The 18,097-nt window shown below is 40.6% G+C and overlaps 1 protein-coding gene across 1 annotated transcript in view; it reads right to left on the minus strand.

The window, feature by feature from the left end:
* c22h18orf21 (chromosome 22 C18orf21 homolog) overlaps positions 1 to 18,097 on the minus strand; it is a 52,097-nt gene that overhangs the window by 20,940 nt on the left and 13,060 nt on the right. The window contains exon 3 of the mRNA XM_057828627.1: positions 17,592 to 17,812. Within this exon, the coding sequence (XP_057684610.1) occupies positions 17,592 to 17,812 (221 nt within the window). The remainder of the gene's footprint in view (positions 1 to 17,591; positions 17,813 to 18,097) is intronic.

An 18,097-nucleotide genomic window follows, 5' to 3' on the forward strand; every position in this document is an offset into this window, starting at 1 on the left:
TTTTATAATTGCCAGGCTAAGAAAGTTGTTTCATGGACCAAGACCACAAAAGTCTATTCTCCCGTTGCACCAAATGTTTAATCTGCTGACAAAGCACAATACCTGTTGGGTTTACATTCTTCAGGGGAACACATCGCAACGATATTGACTGATTGATATACATTAAAAAAATATATTTATTATAGGACTACTTCTAGCCGATTTTTCTCTACAAAACTGCTGTAGTTCAGTCAGATTCCTGGGATGTCTGTCATGTCTTGAGGTCAAACCACAGCATCTCAGTGGGGTTCAAGTCTGGACTTTGACTTGGCCACTCCAGAACATGTATTTTGTTCTTCTAAAATTGTTCTGAAATTGATTTACTTCTGTGCTTTTGATCATTGTCTTGTTGCTGCATCCATCCTCTTCAACTTCAACGTCAACTTCAACTTCAACTGTCTGACAGGCGGCCTCAGGTTTTCCTACAAAACATCCTTTTGAAGTCTTTCTTCCATTAATGATTGCAAGTTGTCCAGGACCTGAGGCAGCAAAACAGCTCCAGATCATGATGCTCCCTCCACCATGCTTCACGGTGGGGATGAGGTGTTGATGTTGGTGAGCTGTTCCATTTTTCCTCCACACATGACGTTGTGAGTTACTCCCAAACAGTTCAACTTTGGTGTCATCAGTTGAAGTTATTGCTGCCAAAGGGGTGGGGGCACAAAATATTAAATGTGATGGTGCACTTACTTGTTTTTCCCCCCTGTGTCATTGTTTGCATACTGTCTTTAATAAAATATGAAAACCTATAAATTTTTGGGTGGTTTTACTTAAAGCAGACATTGTTTTTTCATCTGTGTGTTTTTAACAAAGATCAGATGACATTTGATGTTGATTTTATGCAGAAATGTCAGAAATTCCAAAAGGTTCAGTCACTTTTTCATACCACTGCACTTCTGTTTCACTTCCTGTAAATTTTGGATGATTTCCTGTTGATTTTTCGGGCATTTCCAGGTGACTTACTTTTGATTTGGTGTCGGTTCCTGTTGGTATGGGCCATTTTTTGGTGACTTCCTTGTTATTGCCATTGACGGTACTAGATGTCCAATCCATTTTGACCGGGCGGGGGCGAATGAATGAATGTAACTGCGGACACTAAAATGAGCCAAGCACGACCTCAGTCACAAAAAAAAATCGCAAATCTACGGTTCTGTGACCCAATTTCCAAAGTCAACATAAAAGCATATGATTTTGTATGTACAGTATGAATGTGCAGAACAAACCCACGGGCCGGATCGGAGCCCCAAGCAGTACATTTGACAGCCCGGTTTCGTGTGCAGGATTTCGGTGCGAAAAGCTTGATTTTAATAAAGTTCTGCCACATTTTAACCTACTTTTTTCATGTTTGGATCTGGAAAGGAGTTCTAGCAAGTAGCTATCGACACGTGCATGCTCTCAAAGCAGGATAATTCCATTAATGCGCCTCATGTTGTAAGGCTCAGTTACAGTCGACGATGTGCCATAAATTGCCCCTCCAGTCCGGCCCCTCCGTCGGTGCCAACCGTTAATCTTCCGTCGGGGAACGCCAAGTTCCTCGGCTGACTTTTATTAGTGGTGTAGGAAGCGTAGCTTTAGTTTGGTCCAGAAAGTGACGACATGGTTGTTTATGCGCAAAGGATTGTGTTCAACGGGGACTAACCCAGCTGGCACGCACTTGACAGGAATGCTTTTCCAGACACAAATACACACGTGAGGACAGTTGGGACTATTCGTTAGCAACAGCTAAAAAAAAAAAAAAAATGACAAAGGACCACCACCGCTGTTGTCATGCCGCATTCTGTCAGAAGAATTCTAGGCTTCAACCCTTGTTCCATGAGTGCCAAGGTAAAGCATAAGTTGGATAGCTCATTCCTCATTCCTAAACACCCCTAAGGCACTTTTAGAGAGTCGTAAAGTCTAAATAGTCCGTCTCAATCTGGGTACTGCACATGAAATATTTGCAGTTACATTGCTCATTATTGCACTGTTACACCAATATCTATGCACAAACTTTGAGAAAACGTCTGCCCCCTTGTCACTTGCACAAAAGGTCATTGGCTCCAGTCTTTATCCCTTGCATACAATCTACAACTCTCAGTGCCAAAACAAACTGACTGAGAGGCAGTTTCTTTCCAAGAGTTGTCACCATAATCAACTCAAGTTTGCACTGAAACGTCACTGTCATTGCACAGCTAATGCACAGCGTTTACATGGAGCCAAATATTCCAATTACAATCGGAATATTTGTTCAAACCGAATAAATGTGTTCCATATAAACACCTCATTCGGAATGAACAGGCCCAAACCGAATGGAATTTCATTCCGATTCACAGGGGTGGAATATTCCTTTTCCCAAACCGATTAGAAGTAAAATTATATCATGTAAACAGGGAAGCGGAATGGTGTCTGGTTGCGTTTTTTTCTGCACATGCTCCGTACTGACGTGGTGACGTCACTTTGTGACGTACGTAACGTCACTTGCAACATGGCTTCCAAGCACAGCGCACCTAACTGGAGTCCGGCGGAAAGATTGTATTTAATTCAAACTTTAAAAGAATTGAATATAATTGCTCGCTTAGACGGGCGTAAAACGAGGAACAGTGAACTGTTTAAAAAAGTTCACGAGAGGTTACACGAAACTTGAATAGACCGGAGCGTTGACCAGATTAGAAACCGGTGGAAAACCGGCTACTACAAGGCAAAAGAGCAAAACAGCAGAAGTGGATACGACCCCACAAACACAACAAGTGGGTTAAAGTTAAAACAGCAGCACTCCGACGATCGATCTCCATGTTTTGCAACATGACGCTTTGTTTTGATTAATCTGCGCATGTCAGACGGTAGTTGTCAAACGTCCTTTCGGAATAAAGGCAGTCACATGTAAACGCTGGATCGGAATAGATGAAGTGACATGTAAACAGCTGATCTGAAATTTCCATTCGGAATGATTTGAATCGGTATGAATAAAAGTCAGCATGTAAACGTGGCTATTGTCACATGCGTCTTACAAAAGCCCCTTTCACACACAAATCCCGGTAAATTCCCGTGTAAGGTGAAGCGGGATTTACTCGCATCATTGCCTTCACACATGGAGAGAGATCCTGGGAATGACGCGGTTTGGACACTTGTCCCGTGTTGCCGAATCAGCGCTCTCTGTGCGGGAAGGGCTGCTGGCTTTATAACCCGGACAGTACGTCATTTTTGGTTGGCATCGGCTGTCACATTGTGTTGGTCCGATCGTGTTTTGTTACGGAGCTGTTGTGGGAGCATTCCCGAAGTCGTACCTGTAGCCAATTCAAGCTCATCAAGGCTGTATTCAAGCCCAGGTGATCCAAGAGAAAGCAGCCGAGATATTAAGTTGCTGGGCGCAATTCGTCACCTTGTACTCTCGAATTTCATGCATTTGCTAGCTTGTTTGTCTGCCGCCCTTGTTGCGCTGGTATTTGAGTGTATTTGTTTTGTTGTATTATTGGCTCTCAGCCTACCACTGAGGTTAGTATTATTGATCCCTGTCGACCTACTGTCACAGACTCATTGTGTTATTCCCCGTTTTCCGCGATCACGTGTATTTTTGTTTGTATTTAGTAAACCCTTGAACGCATGCCTCCGTTGATTTCTGCTTTGAGGTACCTTGTTTCCGCAGTTGCGGACCCTAACATCGGCAACAAAATGAACCACACATTTCCAAAGAAGGATGATGGACTCTCTTCCTCGGCTATACGGTTCAGTAGCAATTGAATTTTGTTACATTTTCAGTTAAATTTAGCTATTTCTAGTTTGCCATGTTGATAATTGCGAAATTTACCGCTTATCGTCTTACTGCGAAGAAAGAGGAAATGACAATCGACCCGCCATGATATTTACTTCATCAGCCATCGTACTGTGACCCGGGAATTTAACGCTTGCTTTCACACACACTGCTTCCCGGGATAGTCCCGGACATTACACTAAGATGTGGCCCGGTAAATGTCCACGTCATCTCTGTGTCAGTCGACCCGGGAAATTGCTTTCACATACATGACCTGCCCGTTTAAATCCCAGGATTTAAACTGTGTTTTGGTGTATGTGAAAGGGGCTTGAGAAACAGTTTCTTTCCAAGAGCTGTCACTATCATCAACTCAAGTTTGCACTGAAACGACACTGTCATTGCACTTCTAATGCCACAACACAGTCACAAGCGTTTAACTAAGTAATATGTTCTCAGACATGTCTTAATCTGTGTACTTTGTAATATATGCAATATTTTCACAGTGACATTATAGCATTTTTGCACTGTTACATCAATAACTATGCAAAAATTCTCATTTGCACTATCATAACAAAGTCAGCCATCTGCCTCCTAGTCTGAGTACTGCAAATTGTCATATACGCATTGAAATTCTACCACTACATCACCACTTGCTGCTAGTCCCTTATTCACTGTATTCGCAAACTGTGTACACTGTAACCTGTGTTTCTTGATATTGGTTTTATTGTACTTTTGCTTTTTTTTTTTTTCATGTGGTGCACGTTATGGCAAAGCTTTAAATGTCATTGTACTCTGAGCAATGATAACTAAGTCTTTCTATTCTATTCTATTCTATTCAACTATTCTATTCATTCTGCTATGCTTAGAATTACTTGTAGAGGTCTCCAAACGACGATGCTTGCATTTGTGAAGTGAACAAAAGCCATTTGTATTCATGGTGCACAAATGAAATGAACAAATATATATAATAAACTCATCACATATTACTGTGGTACCAGGAAGAAATAGTCACTAAAAAAGTAATAAAATAAAATTTATCATTAACTCATTTGCTCCCAAAAACGTATAAATACGTTCTATATTTAATTGTTTCAGTGTCCCATTTACGTTTTTTTTCCAAATAAGACATCTCTTGGTCTTGATTCAATTTAGCTCCAAAGCACAGAGCTGAAAATCCATTTTAAAGCAATAAAACTGGCCACTGGAGGGCAGTAGCGCATTTGGTAAGACCCGCAACCCGATTCAACGGCAACGAACGGCCGAGCCGCATGGCCGGGCGCCGGCGGAAGACGACCGAACGGATGCCAGGCAGTGGACGACCGAGCAGAACAACCGGGAGGACGCCCGGGATACCAGAACAGAACGACCGGGACCACTAGTGCAGCGGATGATGCCTTTGAGTCCGTGCTGCTCGCGAGAAGCGCCCGCAGAGACAAAAAAAAAATCATCTTTATGAGACATACGGCGATGAGGGAAAAGTTTAACCGGCTGTCGCGGCAAGAATTGCGTCATCTTGCAGTTAGTTATGTGTAAATAAATTGTTACTTTGCTATCAAAAACTCTTTGTCTTGTTGTTTATCTTATTTTGTAAAAGGAAAAAATATTCAGATGTTTGGGATGTAATTAACGCAAAAAATAGCTGTGTATCAGTCAAAGTTATGTTTGAAATGTATGCTTTCACAAAAAGCTCAATTTCTCTGTTTTTTCATCAGAAATTGGCTAAGCTATTTTCTAATGCTGTTTTCTAAAGAATGGAAAAAGATCTGAACTAACTTTTTTTCTGCTGAAAGAAGAGAGTCTAATCTTTCTTTTGGTGGGTTCCATGTTTATATAGTAATAGAAACGAATTTTCGGTGGGCCTTGCAAAATCAGTCAAAATCCAGTAAAACGGACGGGAGCGAAGGGCCTTGCTCCGGTGAAAATGGCTGGGAGTGAATGAGTTAAAAAACTGCGCAAAAGCCCAGCAAAATGTATCTTGGGAATTGTCACTCATTTGCATTGTCGGGACTCTGGTCCGATGATTGCCTCTCTGGAAGCACTGTGTGAGCCATATGTGATGTGGAAGTGCCTTATTGACACTTTGCACTGGCCAGGATTATCTCAGTGAGAACATGATCCAAAAAACTGATGTTCTTTGCACTATTCTGAAAACCAACAAATCAGATGGATTCTGGCAGCAAGAGAGGCTGATGCGCTGTGGTAAATTGCTACGGAATACGTGGTAAATGAGAAAATGACAGTCGTGAAGTAGCAGTGGAATAAACTGTTACATATGTTTGGTTGACCTCAACTCACGAAGGGAACGGCTCTTTCATGCAGCATTTTTCAACCACTTAACTTCAGTCCATTGTTGGTTTTTTTCCTGCACTGTTCAGGGAAAAGGTTTTTTTCTCCATTTATGGTCTCTTGCTCTTTCTCTGCAGTTCAACTAACAACCTATTATGAGATAATCTGACCAGCAACCTTGCAGAGGATGGAAGAATTTCATCACGGGGACTGATAAGAATCCTGACAGTCCCATAACACCCATGGGAGAGACATTCACACCTCGCGGCCTATATACATACAGGCCCACACCGGTCTGTAGCAGCTTTATTCTTTTTCTCCTGCTTGCTTTTGCTTTTAGCAGAGGTGGGATTTGATTACATATCCTAAATTGAGGAATTTCCCGTATTTTTGGACTGTAAGTCGCACCTGTGTATAAGTTACACCATTCAAAAAATAAAGAAGAGGGAAAAACAATATATAAGACACACTGGAATACCAGTTGCATTTTTTGTGGGAAATTTATTTGATCACATACCTAAAACCAAAATGGTAATAATTAAGAGTCGTCCGATAACTTCTTAACCAATAACCAATATCACTATGTTGTCCAACTCGAAAAATCAGATACCGATATCAAACAGGTACCCGTATATATGGTTGCGGATTTAACATATTATGCTAAATGTATTGTGATGCCCCACCAGATGCTTTAATTGTGACTAATGGAACAACTTCAAGGTTTTCCAAATAAAATGAACATTCTGTGAAGAATAAGAGAACAATTTCAACTGAAGTTATGCAAAAAGTGCTAAGCACAACTATATTTATTAGAGGAGTTCCAAAAAAAACCTATTATTACATGCATCGCGATTTGACACGTGATGATTCGATTACGATTCATAAAGGTTCAAAAACGATAATTTTCCCTCATAACTTTATGACAGCCGCTCGTAGCGGAAAGAAATTCAAGACGAGTCAGCCTCCCGGACACCATTAACAGACGCACGCACAACGTCATGATAGATGCTGCCGGTTACGGAGAGAGCGATTTACTCCTTTTTAAAAGACTGTAAAATAAATTTGTGTATGAGAAAGGCAGGAATAGAAGCGCGACCGCTTTTTTTTTTTTAGTGTGAGAGGGAAAGAGAGATAGTTCGTTGCTCCTTGTCTTTCAGATGTTCAGGAGTAGTTTTAAGGCATTTAATTTAAAGAAGTGTGCTGAGTGTGTTGCTAAGACCCGTGTGCGTCTATAAGAGGTGCGTACATGTACTGTTTAGCCTTTATTGTAGTTGTTTTTGAGATGTTAATAGTTAGCGCCGAGCGCTAAGCTAATTAGCTAATTCGCTAACATGTAATAGGGAATGGGACGTACTACGTCATTGTTTGGACGCGCCTCCATGCTGGTAATATGATTCACTTCCGGTCCGGCAGACTCAATGCGGATTGTAATGTGTGGTAGTGCTAAGCTAACTCCTTCGGTGTTTTAGAAAGAAAATATGGGTGCTTATTGTTGCGTTACCGGGTGCAACAGCGTCTCCTACGACAAAAAAAAAGGGGTTAGGAAAAATGGACTCACTTTTCACCATTTTCCTGCATGGAAGACCAAATATCAGATCACAAAGGTACGACGGATGGCTGGATTGCAGCAGTTCGTCGGAAAAGCATTTCTTATGATCATTTTTCTGCTGGAATGAGAGTGTGTTCTTGTCATCTCTACTCTTGTAAGTTGAACGATTTATCCACTTTTGGTTTCAATACGTTTTTGTTTTTTTACACCGTTGTGTAAACCTGCCTCGGTAGCAATGCTCGCCTACTACGACTCACCTACCTGTTGTGTTCCTAGGTAAACCTGCTGACAACACATCCCTATTGGTCACCATCTCTCTTCTTGGATCATTTGACAAAGAAAATTTGTTCAATGGAGTGGTTCCATTTGTCCTGTGTCGGACTCAAACAAGCCCCTGCAGCAGACGCCATCTGGGTCTGCCCTTCTTGTCGAAAATCTGCAGGCTTTTAACTTGTGAAAATGCAAGAACTTTAATGCACATATTTATTCTGCCTGGCTATTTAACCAAGGCCAGTGAAGTGTTGTTTTTTTGTTGTTGTTTTTTTAACCACTTTGACAAAGACACGTTTCATTGTAATTTTGAATTTATATATTCTATTATTATTTTTAATTGATAATATTCTTATTTGCACTAATGTAGACTTTAGACTGTCAATTCAAATAGTGTTGGAAAAGTTGCAATATCTAAAATAGAAATGCAAGAACTGTAAAGTACATATTTATACACCATTATTTACCTAAGGCCACTGGATGTTTTTTAACTGCTTTGAAAAATACAGGTTTTGTTGTGATCTTGTATTTATATAGTATATAGCTTTTTATAATGTATTATATTATGTATTATAATATTTGCTGCCCCCTGCCAGAGTGTGGGCCATTTTGTACTAAAAGGATTTTAAATTGTCAGTTCAAATACTGTGTTGGAGACTAGTACTTGCAATACTTAAAATGGAAATGCAAGAACTTTAAAGCACATATTTATTCTGTCTGGCAATTTACCCAAGGCCAGTAAATAGTGTTTTAAACTGCTTTGACAAAGACACGTTTATTGTAATCTTGTATTTGTGTATTACTTATAATTATATAATATTTGCTGCCCCCGTCAGAGGGTGGGCCTTGTTTGCACTAATTTAAAGATTTTAAACTGTCAATTCAAATATCGTATTGGAGAAATTGCATTACTTGAAATAAATCTATTGCAATTTATCAATCCAATTCTTGTCTACAACACTGTCCAAAAATTGTCAATGCATATTCCAAATAGAATAACAAAATTAAGTCACCTGACTTTGTAATTATTACACCTGTTTATTATGAAGACCTGAAGTAAACAACAAGCAGTTAGTTTGTCAAGAAGTTGTTCGAGTCATGTTTTGGTATTCATATTTTATTGACTTTTCTCAACAACACTTGGGCTCGTGTTTGTAAGAGCACAGCAAACAGAAGTTTCAGCGTGCACTCTTCGCCTTTCCAACCTCTCATAACGCTCCGATGTGGTGCGTTTGACCTCAGAATAACCCAAGAAGAGATATGGTGACCAATCGGGATGTGTTGTCAGCATTTCATATGCAGGTTTTCCTAGGAACACAACAGGTAGGTGAGGAGGAGTAGGTTAGCATTGCTACCGAGGCAGATTTACACAATGGTAAAAAAACAAAACAAAACAAAAAAACGTATTGAAACCAAAACGGATAAATCGTTCAACTTACAAGAGTAGAGATGACGGGAACACACTCTCGTTCCAGCAGAAATATGATCAAGAGAAATGCTTTTCCGACGAACCGCTGCGCCCCAGCCATCCGTCGTGCCTTCGTGATCTGATATTTGGTCCTCCATGCAGGAAAACGGTGAAAAGTGAGTCCAGTTTTCCTCGGTCTTTTTTTTTGTCGTAGGAGAAGCTGTTGCACCCGGTAACACAACAATACACACTCATAATTTCTTTCTAATACACCGAAGGAATTAGCTTAGCACTACCACACGTTACAATCCGCATTGAGTCTGCCGGACCGGAAGTGAATCATATTACCAGCATGGAGGCGCGTCCAAACAATGACGTAGTACGTCCCATTCCCTATTCATATGCAGAACATGTAAAACCATGATTAAGTACAGCGGTAACGCTACAAACATGCGAAATAGTACAGAAATCTGTGAAAACAAAGTATATTGGTTAAAAGAAGTCTTATTTCTAAAGACACCTTGTTTCCAGAAAATGTGGAATTCATTCCACCTGTGTAAATTTTATTGTATTGTTGAGAGAAATAAGTACACCCTTTAAAATGGTTAATGTTTTTGCACTTTCTTGTAAAAAAATAAAATAAAATAAAAAAGCAGCTTAAGGGCAGCTTTTTGTTGTATGGGCATGTTTCCATCGTTCCTGTTGAATCATTAAGATATTTTAAATAAATAATGGACATAAATTTGTTTGGCTACTCTATTAATTAGTAATGTACGATGCATTGATAATCGTGATAATAGTGATAACTGTGATTATCGTCAATACCGTGATCATCGTTCAATAATCGAATCGTAGCACCCTGAATAGTAATCGAATCGATTCGTGGGGTGCCTAAGATGGCACACCCCTAATATTTAATATTCAACCTAAAATAGTGCAAACATCAGTTTTTTGGATCATGTTCTGAGATAAGCGGCACAGTGGCTTAGTGGTTAGCACATCTGCCTCACAGTTCTGAGATCAAGGGTTCAATCCCGGGCTTCGGCCTTCCTGTGTGGAGTTTGCATGTTCTCCCCGTGCCTGCGTGGGTTTCCTCCGGGAACTCCGGTTTCCTAATTGTCCGTAGGTATGAGTGTGTGCGTGAATGGTTGTATGTCTCCTTGTGCCCTGCGATTGGCTGGCAACCAGTTCAGGGTGTCCCCTGCCTACTGCCCGTAGTTGGCTGGGATAGGCTCCAGCACCTCCGCGACCCTCGTGAGGAAAAGCGGCATGGAAAATGAATGAATGAATGAATGTTCTGAGATAATCATGGCAAGTGCAAAGTGGTAAAAAGGCACTGCCATCACATATGGCTCACACAGAGCTAACAGGCAGGCAATCATAGGAGTGGAACCTTTTTCCTCAGATTTCTTAATATAAATTACGTGTTTTATTTCTTTTGTTAGTGACGATTCCTTTCTGGTATTACATTAGTCATATGTGTTGAGTTTATAATTCTTTATTTTTTCCTTTTTGCACCATAAATGCAAGCCTGGCTGCTGAGCTAAGCTGTGACCAGCCAATGTACAAACAAAGCCTGCAGGCATGTACGTTAACTTTTAAGCTAACTTACATAATAGCGCAATATCAATGCCGATATTTTCCGATATTGTTTTAAAGACCAAATGTGAAGTAATTTCATAACATGCCAAATAGGGTCACAAAGTAATTAAACATTGTCCAACAAATAAAGCATGAAAAAATAATTTATATGTTGTATATTTGACAAAATAATCGCGTTTCCAAAGTTCGAGCCTGAAAGGGGACGAACCCGGAAGTGATACGTCACACCGAGAACAGCGATGGCAGCGCTCCATACGGCCGACATACAAAGCCGTTCAAACAATGATTCAAGCAGCAATATAAGCGATAGATCGAGCGCAAGGGAGGAGATCCAAGTTTTTGAAGAGTTGGAGGAAGAAGAGGAGGTTGGAATTTTATGTTGGACCTAACATGTATTAGCCAGACGCTAATCAGGATGCAAACAATGTGCCTAGACTACCTGACATGGAATGGAGACAAGACCCCTCGAGATTACAAGATTAGTAAGATATAGGCTGTTATTTTTTTCATGATTTGAAGATGCAGGCATTTGCACATAATTTTATGTTTTTGTCTATCTGATGACATTGTTTAAAAAATATAATAATCAGACTTCATGTTCATTTTGGCAGATCCGGCAGCTCTTGTGCATATAAAATAATAATATAAAAACGTTGGGGGGGAAAGAAGGAGATGAGTCGTTGATGGCTTCCTCCACTTTATCGTGGCAACAATAAGAAAACAAAATAATAGCGGACTGCCGCCACATTTGACCGCGAAGTTTTGCTTCTCGCTCATCTCCCCCTCGCCTCCTATTACTCACAGCTCTCCAGTCCCAGCGTCTCTGAAACGGATCGTGCATAGTGTCTTGTTATGAGCTTTTTGTTGACAAAGGTATCGAACACACGACGTGCTGACAACTTTGTTTCTTTATTAACAAATGGAGCTAACAGTACGAACACAGCTTGGGGCTCTCAGCAGGCTGTGCGGAGCGATAGATAGAACCTGTGCCTCTCTATCACACTCCCGCGTCACGTGACCAAAACAAAAGTAACGTTGCGTGCACTTCAGGGTGCCTCGAAAAACATTTCATCAGAATATTACACGCAGTTAGGACATTACAGTATAAAATAATAATATGCATACATTTATTTACAAAACAAATCCCAAGAATTGCATGTAGTTTATGAAAATTAACGTCATATGAAAGAGTCGGAGGTTTGTTGGTGCACTGAGAAGCTGGACCAACAAATCACACTCCTGACATTAAAAAAAAAAAAAAAAACTTGAAATTTGGGGCATCTTAGGAGCAAGCGGCCAGGATCAAACGGTATTTCAACATGCCAAAAAGACTGTTGCATTTACTGTCTTTTTTCAAAAAGAAGGAAGATGGTTCAAAACGAGTCAGAAAAGCACATAGAAAAGAAAGAAAAAAAGGAAAGTCCCACAGCATGGCAAGTGGGCATTTGCGTTTTGTTTTCAGCACCATTTTCTGCATGATGTAATGTCCATAACTGGGTGCGGGCCCGTGAAGGGGCCATCGGACAGCAGAGTGGTGACGTAGCGGGAAGTGAGGAGAAGAGTGCGGCGTGAGAGCGAAGTTGGCGGTCGCATTTTGCAGCAGTCCGCTGTTATTTTTGTTATTTGTTATTTAACTGTTGCCACAATAAAGTGAAGGAAGCCATCATTCACTCCTCTCCTTTCTATTTCCCTATTCGGGCTATTACAATATGTTCCGGGACCTGTACATGTGCCGTCATCCCTGCGCTGTCATATGTACTTTGCGTTCCGGCACCTTATGATTTACAAATTAAGCACTGTTCCACAACAGTTGGCAGCTCTGCTTTGACAAAGTCATCAGTCATCTATCCAAAAATCACACTTACTTTTTTGCAAATCCTTGATCATAAGCAGACCGGTTGAGGAAGCAGGTATCTTCGAAGTCTTTGTAGCAGAGAACACGACTCGATGATGGCGTGAAATTCATTCGCTTAGTGCGAACAAAAGATGTCCATTTACGTGCCCTGCTATCCTTCAGCCACTCATACAACTTTTCTTTAGATTGAGAACAATACATTGCCACACACCGCCGTGGCATCTTACCGCGAAGCAATGCAACAATACTGTGTGTATGGCGGACTTCCCTCGCAGTTCTCGGTGTGACGTCATTTCCAAAGATTGTTGAAGAAAAGCATTTCCGTTGTCAAGGGCGTTGCTATGGGTTAAACAAAGAATCTGGAAGTTTTGCGTTAAAAAATAAAATAACGAAAACATGCTTATAATTGTTTAGCCATTAAAATTATTCAAAAACATGGTTGGCCAACCTTACTTCACATTTGGTCTTTAAATGCTTAATCGGTCGATATTACCGGCCACCCGATAATGTTAAACAACTATACTATTAATATTGCAAAATGGAGTGTACATATTTTCTGTCAATAGCAGTGAATGAGTTACACGAGATCAAAGAACGCCTTTCAATATTATATGTTGTTGCAGAATGTTGTTAAATGTCGAAAGACCGTCAATCTGATTATACCACCAGATACTTTACATACGCGAGTAACAGTTAGCATAGCAAAATACCATGTTAGACTTTTGCCAGAGCAGTTTGCAAGTTGTAATAACACAATACTATGTCTTATGCTAAGCTATTTGAAGTGACACACCACGCCTTTCTTTAAGAGGCTACGAGTGGGCACTAATTATGATCTCCATGTCATCTGGTGTTGACGTGGTCGATAGGCATTCCATCTTTTAGTTGTAGTGGTCCAGCAATATAGACGAGGTCTGATTCGCTGGCCTCGAAACGCGCTAAATAAGTGGCGTTCCAAAGAAGATAAAAATATCTGCTAAGAGAGGGGTATTAGTTTACGAGGAAGTCACGTGATGCAAATACTCGCCATCTGTGTTGACAAGTGAGCTTGTTGCAGAATGACAGATTTAAGAGAACATCTCCACAACAACAATATAAGGTATACAAACTTCGCCTGTTAATTTGGGTGGAGATCTGAAAACCCTGCAAGCCAAAGATCTGAAACAAACAACTCATTTGGCGATAAAGCAAAAACAAGCAGTTGCTAAAGACGACAAACCTGCCAATCCTGCGGCCGAGGAAGCTGGCAGTCGTCCTTGGTGACCAATGAAGTAAAAAGTCAAAACGCTAATGTTACATTAGTGCCAGCATTCAAACCCTGACATCAGCAGTCTCACCAGCAGTGTTGTTTTTGGCAGCCATTTTAATTTTTGGTTAGTATTTTGGACAAAAATACTTACTAGTCTTAATCAAATTTTAATCATTTCAAAATGTGTCTTCGTCTAGTTTAGTTAAAAGTTACTCAAAATGTTTTCGTCTGTAAAATTCAGAAGTTCCAAAAATAGAAAGACGCAAAACGCGAAAAGACTATACAATACTGTAAAAGATGCATATGTACTTCCTGCTTTTAAATGTCGCGCCATAAGATCCTGCTGCCCTAAAGGTCATAATAGTAGGTCAACATTGTTGTTGATGACGCAATGCACTCTGGGTGGTGCTGCCAGGCTAACACAGTGTACAAAAAAAAAAAAAAAAAAAGTGTCACTCTTCAGCTACATAAACAGGTCGTCCGTTCTGCCCTACCAATATGAACACGAGCGGAAAAGTGATGAGCAGGACAGCACTGTCGATATTTCACAAAAAGAGCAGCAAAAGCAATTAAATGAATCTCCAGCAAGCACGTATACCACAGGACTATACTTCCGCGTGACGTTCGAGTCATGAGTTTACTTATAGAGCAATCGCAACCCACATTCGTTGTCGGTCTCTGTGTAGTAAAACCTTAAACGCAAGTGATAAGAAAGTGCGGTTGGCTTGACCACGGAATTAGAAAATGCGGCTCACTTCAGAAAGCCAGCAGACAACAATAACATAGGGATTGCGTAAAAGGGTTAACTGAACACACAAAAAAAAAACACAAAAAGGGTCTGTGATGGCAGGTCGGGATAAAGAAATAAAAAAACGAGGGAAAACTGTGGTGAGAGTCAGACAAACGAAAAAGACAAGGCAATGATGCAACTAGCGAAGAAGGGATAAACAAACTGTTAAATGGCAGCAAGTCAATACTTGGCAATCCGCCTATGATTGATTTAAAGACACTGCTAAAGAGCTGGAATTGGATGCAGGTACGACATTGGGAACTCATCCCATAGCTCTGTAACAAAACAATCTGACCAGCAGCAGAGTGTGACAAAATCATGCCAGTCGTCATACTAGCTTTGCTTAGCACAGCTATTCTCCCAGTCCAGCCCAACCGCGTCAACACCTCCAGCGTGCATTGCGCGTGTAGAACATGGTGCCCTCCATAGGTCAAAACATGTACTAAATATTATGGATTTGTAAATCAATGGCAATAATATGCGTGTTTCTTATAACATATTTTAGTAAAAGAGAACAATTGTGGCTTATTAGAGCCTACAAGTCTTTAAGTCCTAAATTCCCTTTAATGGTTAGATTAGGTATATGGAATGAGTCGAATGTGTTTGGCTGTTGTTTTATTCTGGTTTTACCCCAATAATAAAAATGTACTTGCTTGGAATGGATTGGGCATTTACATGTAAAACACATCTCTATTTACAAAATTTTCGGGTTACGAGACTACTTCCAGAACCAATTAATATTGTAAGTAGAGATGTCCCGATCCGATATTTGGATCGGATCGGGCGCCGATATGGGCAAAAAATGCGCATCGGTATCGGATCGGCCAATACGGAAAAATTCCGATCCAGACTTCCGATCCAGTTTTTTTTTTTTTTTCCAAAGTCCGGTCCTGGTTTTCCAGCGCACCGATTTACATAATCCATTCCAGTTTTTGCTTTGGTTTCCCCAAAATCTGGTCCGCATTTTACGGCACACCTTCAACACACTACATTTACATTACCGTCTCCCAATTTACCAAGAGACTATCGGTAAAAATGTCAGCTGTGTGGGATCATTTCACCTTAAAGGACGACAAAGACGAAGAGGCAGAGTGCAACATATGCCACAATAAAGTCAAGCGTAGTGGTAAAGCTGTAAGAAGTTTTAATACAACCAACCTAATCAAGCATTTAGCGAAATACCACCACAAACAACATGAGGAGTATGTTAAGAAAACCGAAGACAAAAAGAAGGGTCCTACGCAACTAACACTGGCAGAAACTTTTGCTATGCGTGACAAACTGGCACTCGACAGTCCCAAAGCCCAGGGAATAACAAGAGTCATTGCGCCGAAGAATTCATTATGGATGACGAGCCATGATCTCTCGTGAGTAAAGACGCACAATCCAACACTTAGAACCACGGTACAACATGCCCAGCCGTCATTACATCCTTGAGCGATTCGGCCGTGGAAGATTCGAGAACGATTCACAAACATCCAAATTCCGATTATTGATATATGTCAAGTAAAGCGGAACTAATACACAGCGCGGTCTTCGGGACGCAATGAGAAACTGACTGCATTGCGTCCCGAAAGTAAACATAATGCTTGTCATAGACCCGGGTAATGCCAATGCTCAACTCACGGCTTTAGCTCAACTCATGCCGCTGGATAAAAAACACAAGAATACCTGACTGCTGCTGACAGCCGCTACAAACTACGTCAACGTCGTTTTACTGGAGATAATAGATATCATATGCATATAGAACTAGATGCAAAACGACAGACTTGACTGCGTTAGCAACATTGAAGTATTGAAAACCAGATGCGTTAGTAAACAGCCGCCATCTTAAAGCAGAAGACTTCCCAAGTGGGATGTTGTGAACCTTCCAAGCGAACTTAATTAATTTTTTATCTAAAATACTCCTAAATCGGCAAAATCTTGACTTGAATCTATCTTCAAAACAGTTTTAAAACTTTCACATGTCGAAAGTAGACAGAAGGGAAATTATGGAATAACGGGAGCAATTTTAACAACTTTAACAGTTGATTCGCAAAATTAAATGAATTGAATTTAGTTTAAAGCTGCTGATACAGAATGGGGACTTGAGTATTTTATTTACGGTTTTAAAATGTTAACTTGATACTGAAATAGTCGTTTATTTACACCTGAGAGGCTTTTTATTCAATTTTTGTAACTAATGCACAAAACATTAAAAGCATCTAATAGCTTGGGGGATTTGTGGGATTTTCCACAGAGGTCGTTGGTGTGTTTTGCTTTTTAAGACAGTTTACAATATTATTTTTGCGCGTTTTACTGACTATGCCATTTCTGTTTGTTATTTATAATGTTTTGTGTTTGTCACTGAATAAACAGGTCAGTTTCTTGTTACCAACCGTTGTGTGTCATTCAAACTCACCTAATTCAGCTGGCTAGTTGTTATCAAGAGTACTAAAACCTTTTTCAACATGAGTCTGATAACTAAGTAAGGAGGCTAAATAACTTTAAACTTTAACACATGCTCAGATAGGTCGGTATCGGCCAGTATCGGATCGGAAGTGCAAAACAATATCGGTATCGGATCGAAAGTGCAAAAACCTGGATCGGGACCTCCCTAATTGTAAGTAGAGGTACCACCATATCAAGCATTGTTAACATATGACAGAAACTATGTCGCATTTTTGTCTCGTTAGATGAAAACTGGCATTCGTCTCATTATGTTCTAGTTCCCCAAATCACATTTTTAGCTCTTCATTGTCACGTCGTCATGAAAAATTGTTCGTTGACGAAATATTTTCGTTATCGTCATTGTTGACAAAAACAACACAGCTCACCAGTACTGAGGATGACGTTGAGAAGCGTCGCAAGATGCGTTTCTGCATTAGGGTGAGCCCTCGACCCTGGGCCATCTGCCGCAAGAGCCTCTGCACCCTGATGGATGGCCGGCGTTTGGGTCGTAGACGCACATGGTGGTTGTCAGGCCGCAGCGACTGGAAGCAGTACTGGCACACTGAAGTTTTGTCCAACGATGCAAAGGATTCCGGCGAATTTTTTTCTGTGGAATGAGGAATAGCAACTGATAGTAAATCCTAAACAACAAATTCATGATCTCATGTTAGCAATTAGCAGCATACGGCACACCACTCGTTGCGTCAACAGTCATGATATGACTTGGACGAAGCAGTTGAGCGTCACATCGCTGCCTAGCAGTGATTTTGCCTGCCGCAAGTCTGAGTGCATGTTAGTTTTCTGCCAAGACAGCTGGTGGGTTTACTGAGGGTTATCAACACTGACAAGGTACCGTTTGCTAGCGCAATCTGCTGTTTACGACCGCAGGGCA

This window comes from Corythoichthys intestinalis, chromosome 22 (genome assembly GCF_030265065.1).
Source record: "Corythoichthys intestinalis isolate RoL2023-P3 chromosome 22, ASM3026506v1, whole genome shotgun sequence".
In the NCBI taxonomy this organism is placed as follows: domain Eukaryota; kingdom Metazoa; phylum Chordata; class Actinopteri; order Syngnathiformes; family Syngnathidae; genus Corythoichthys; species Corythoichthys intestinalis.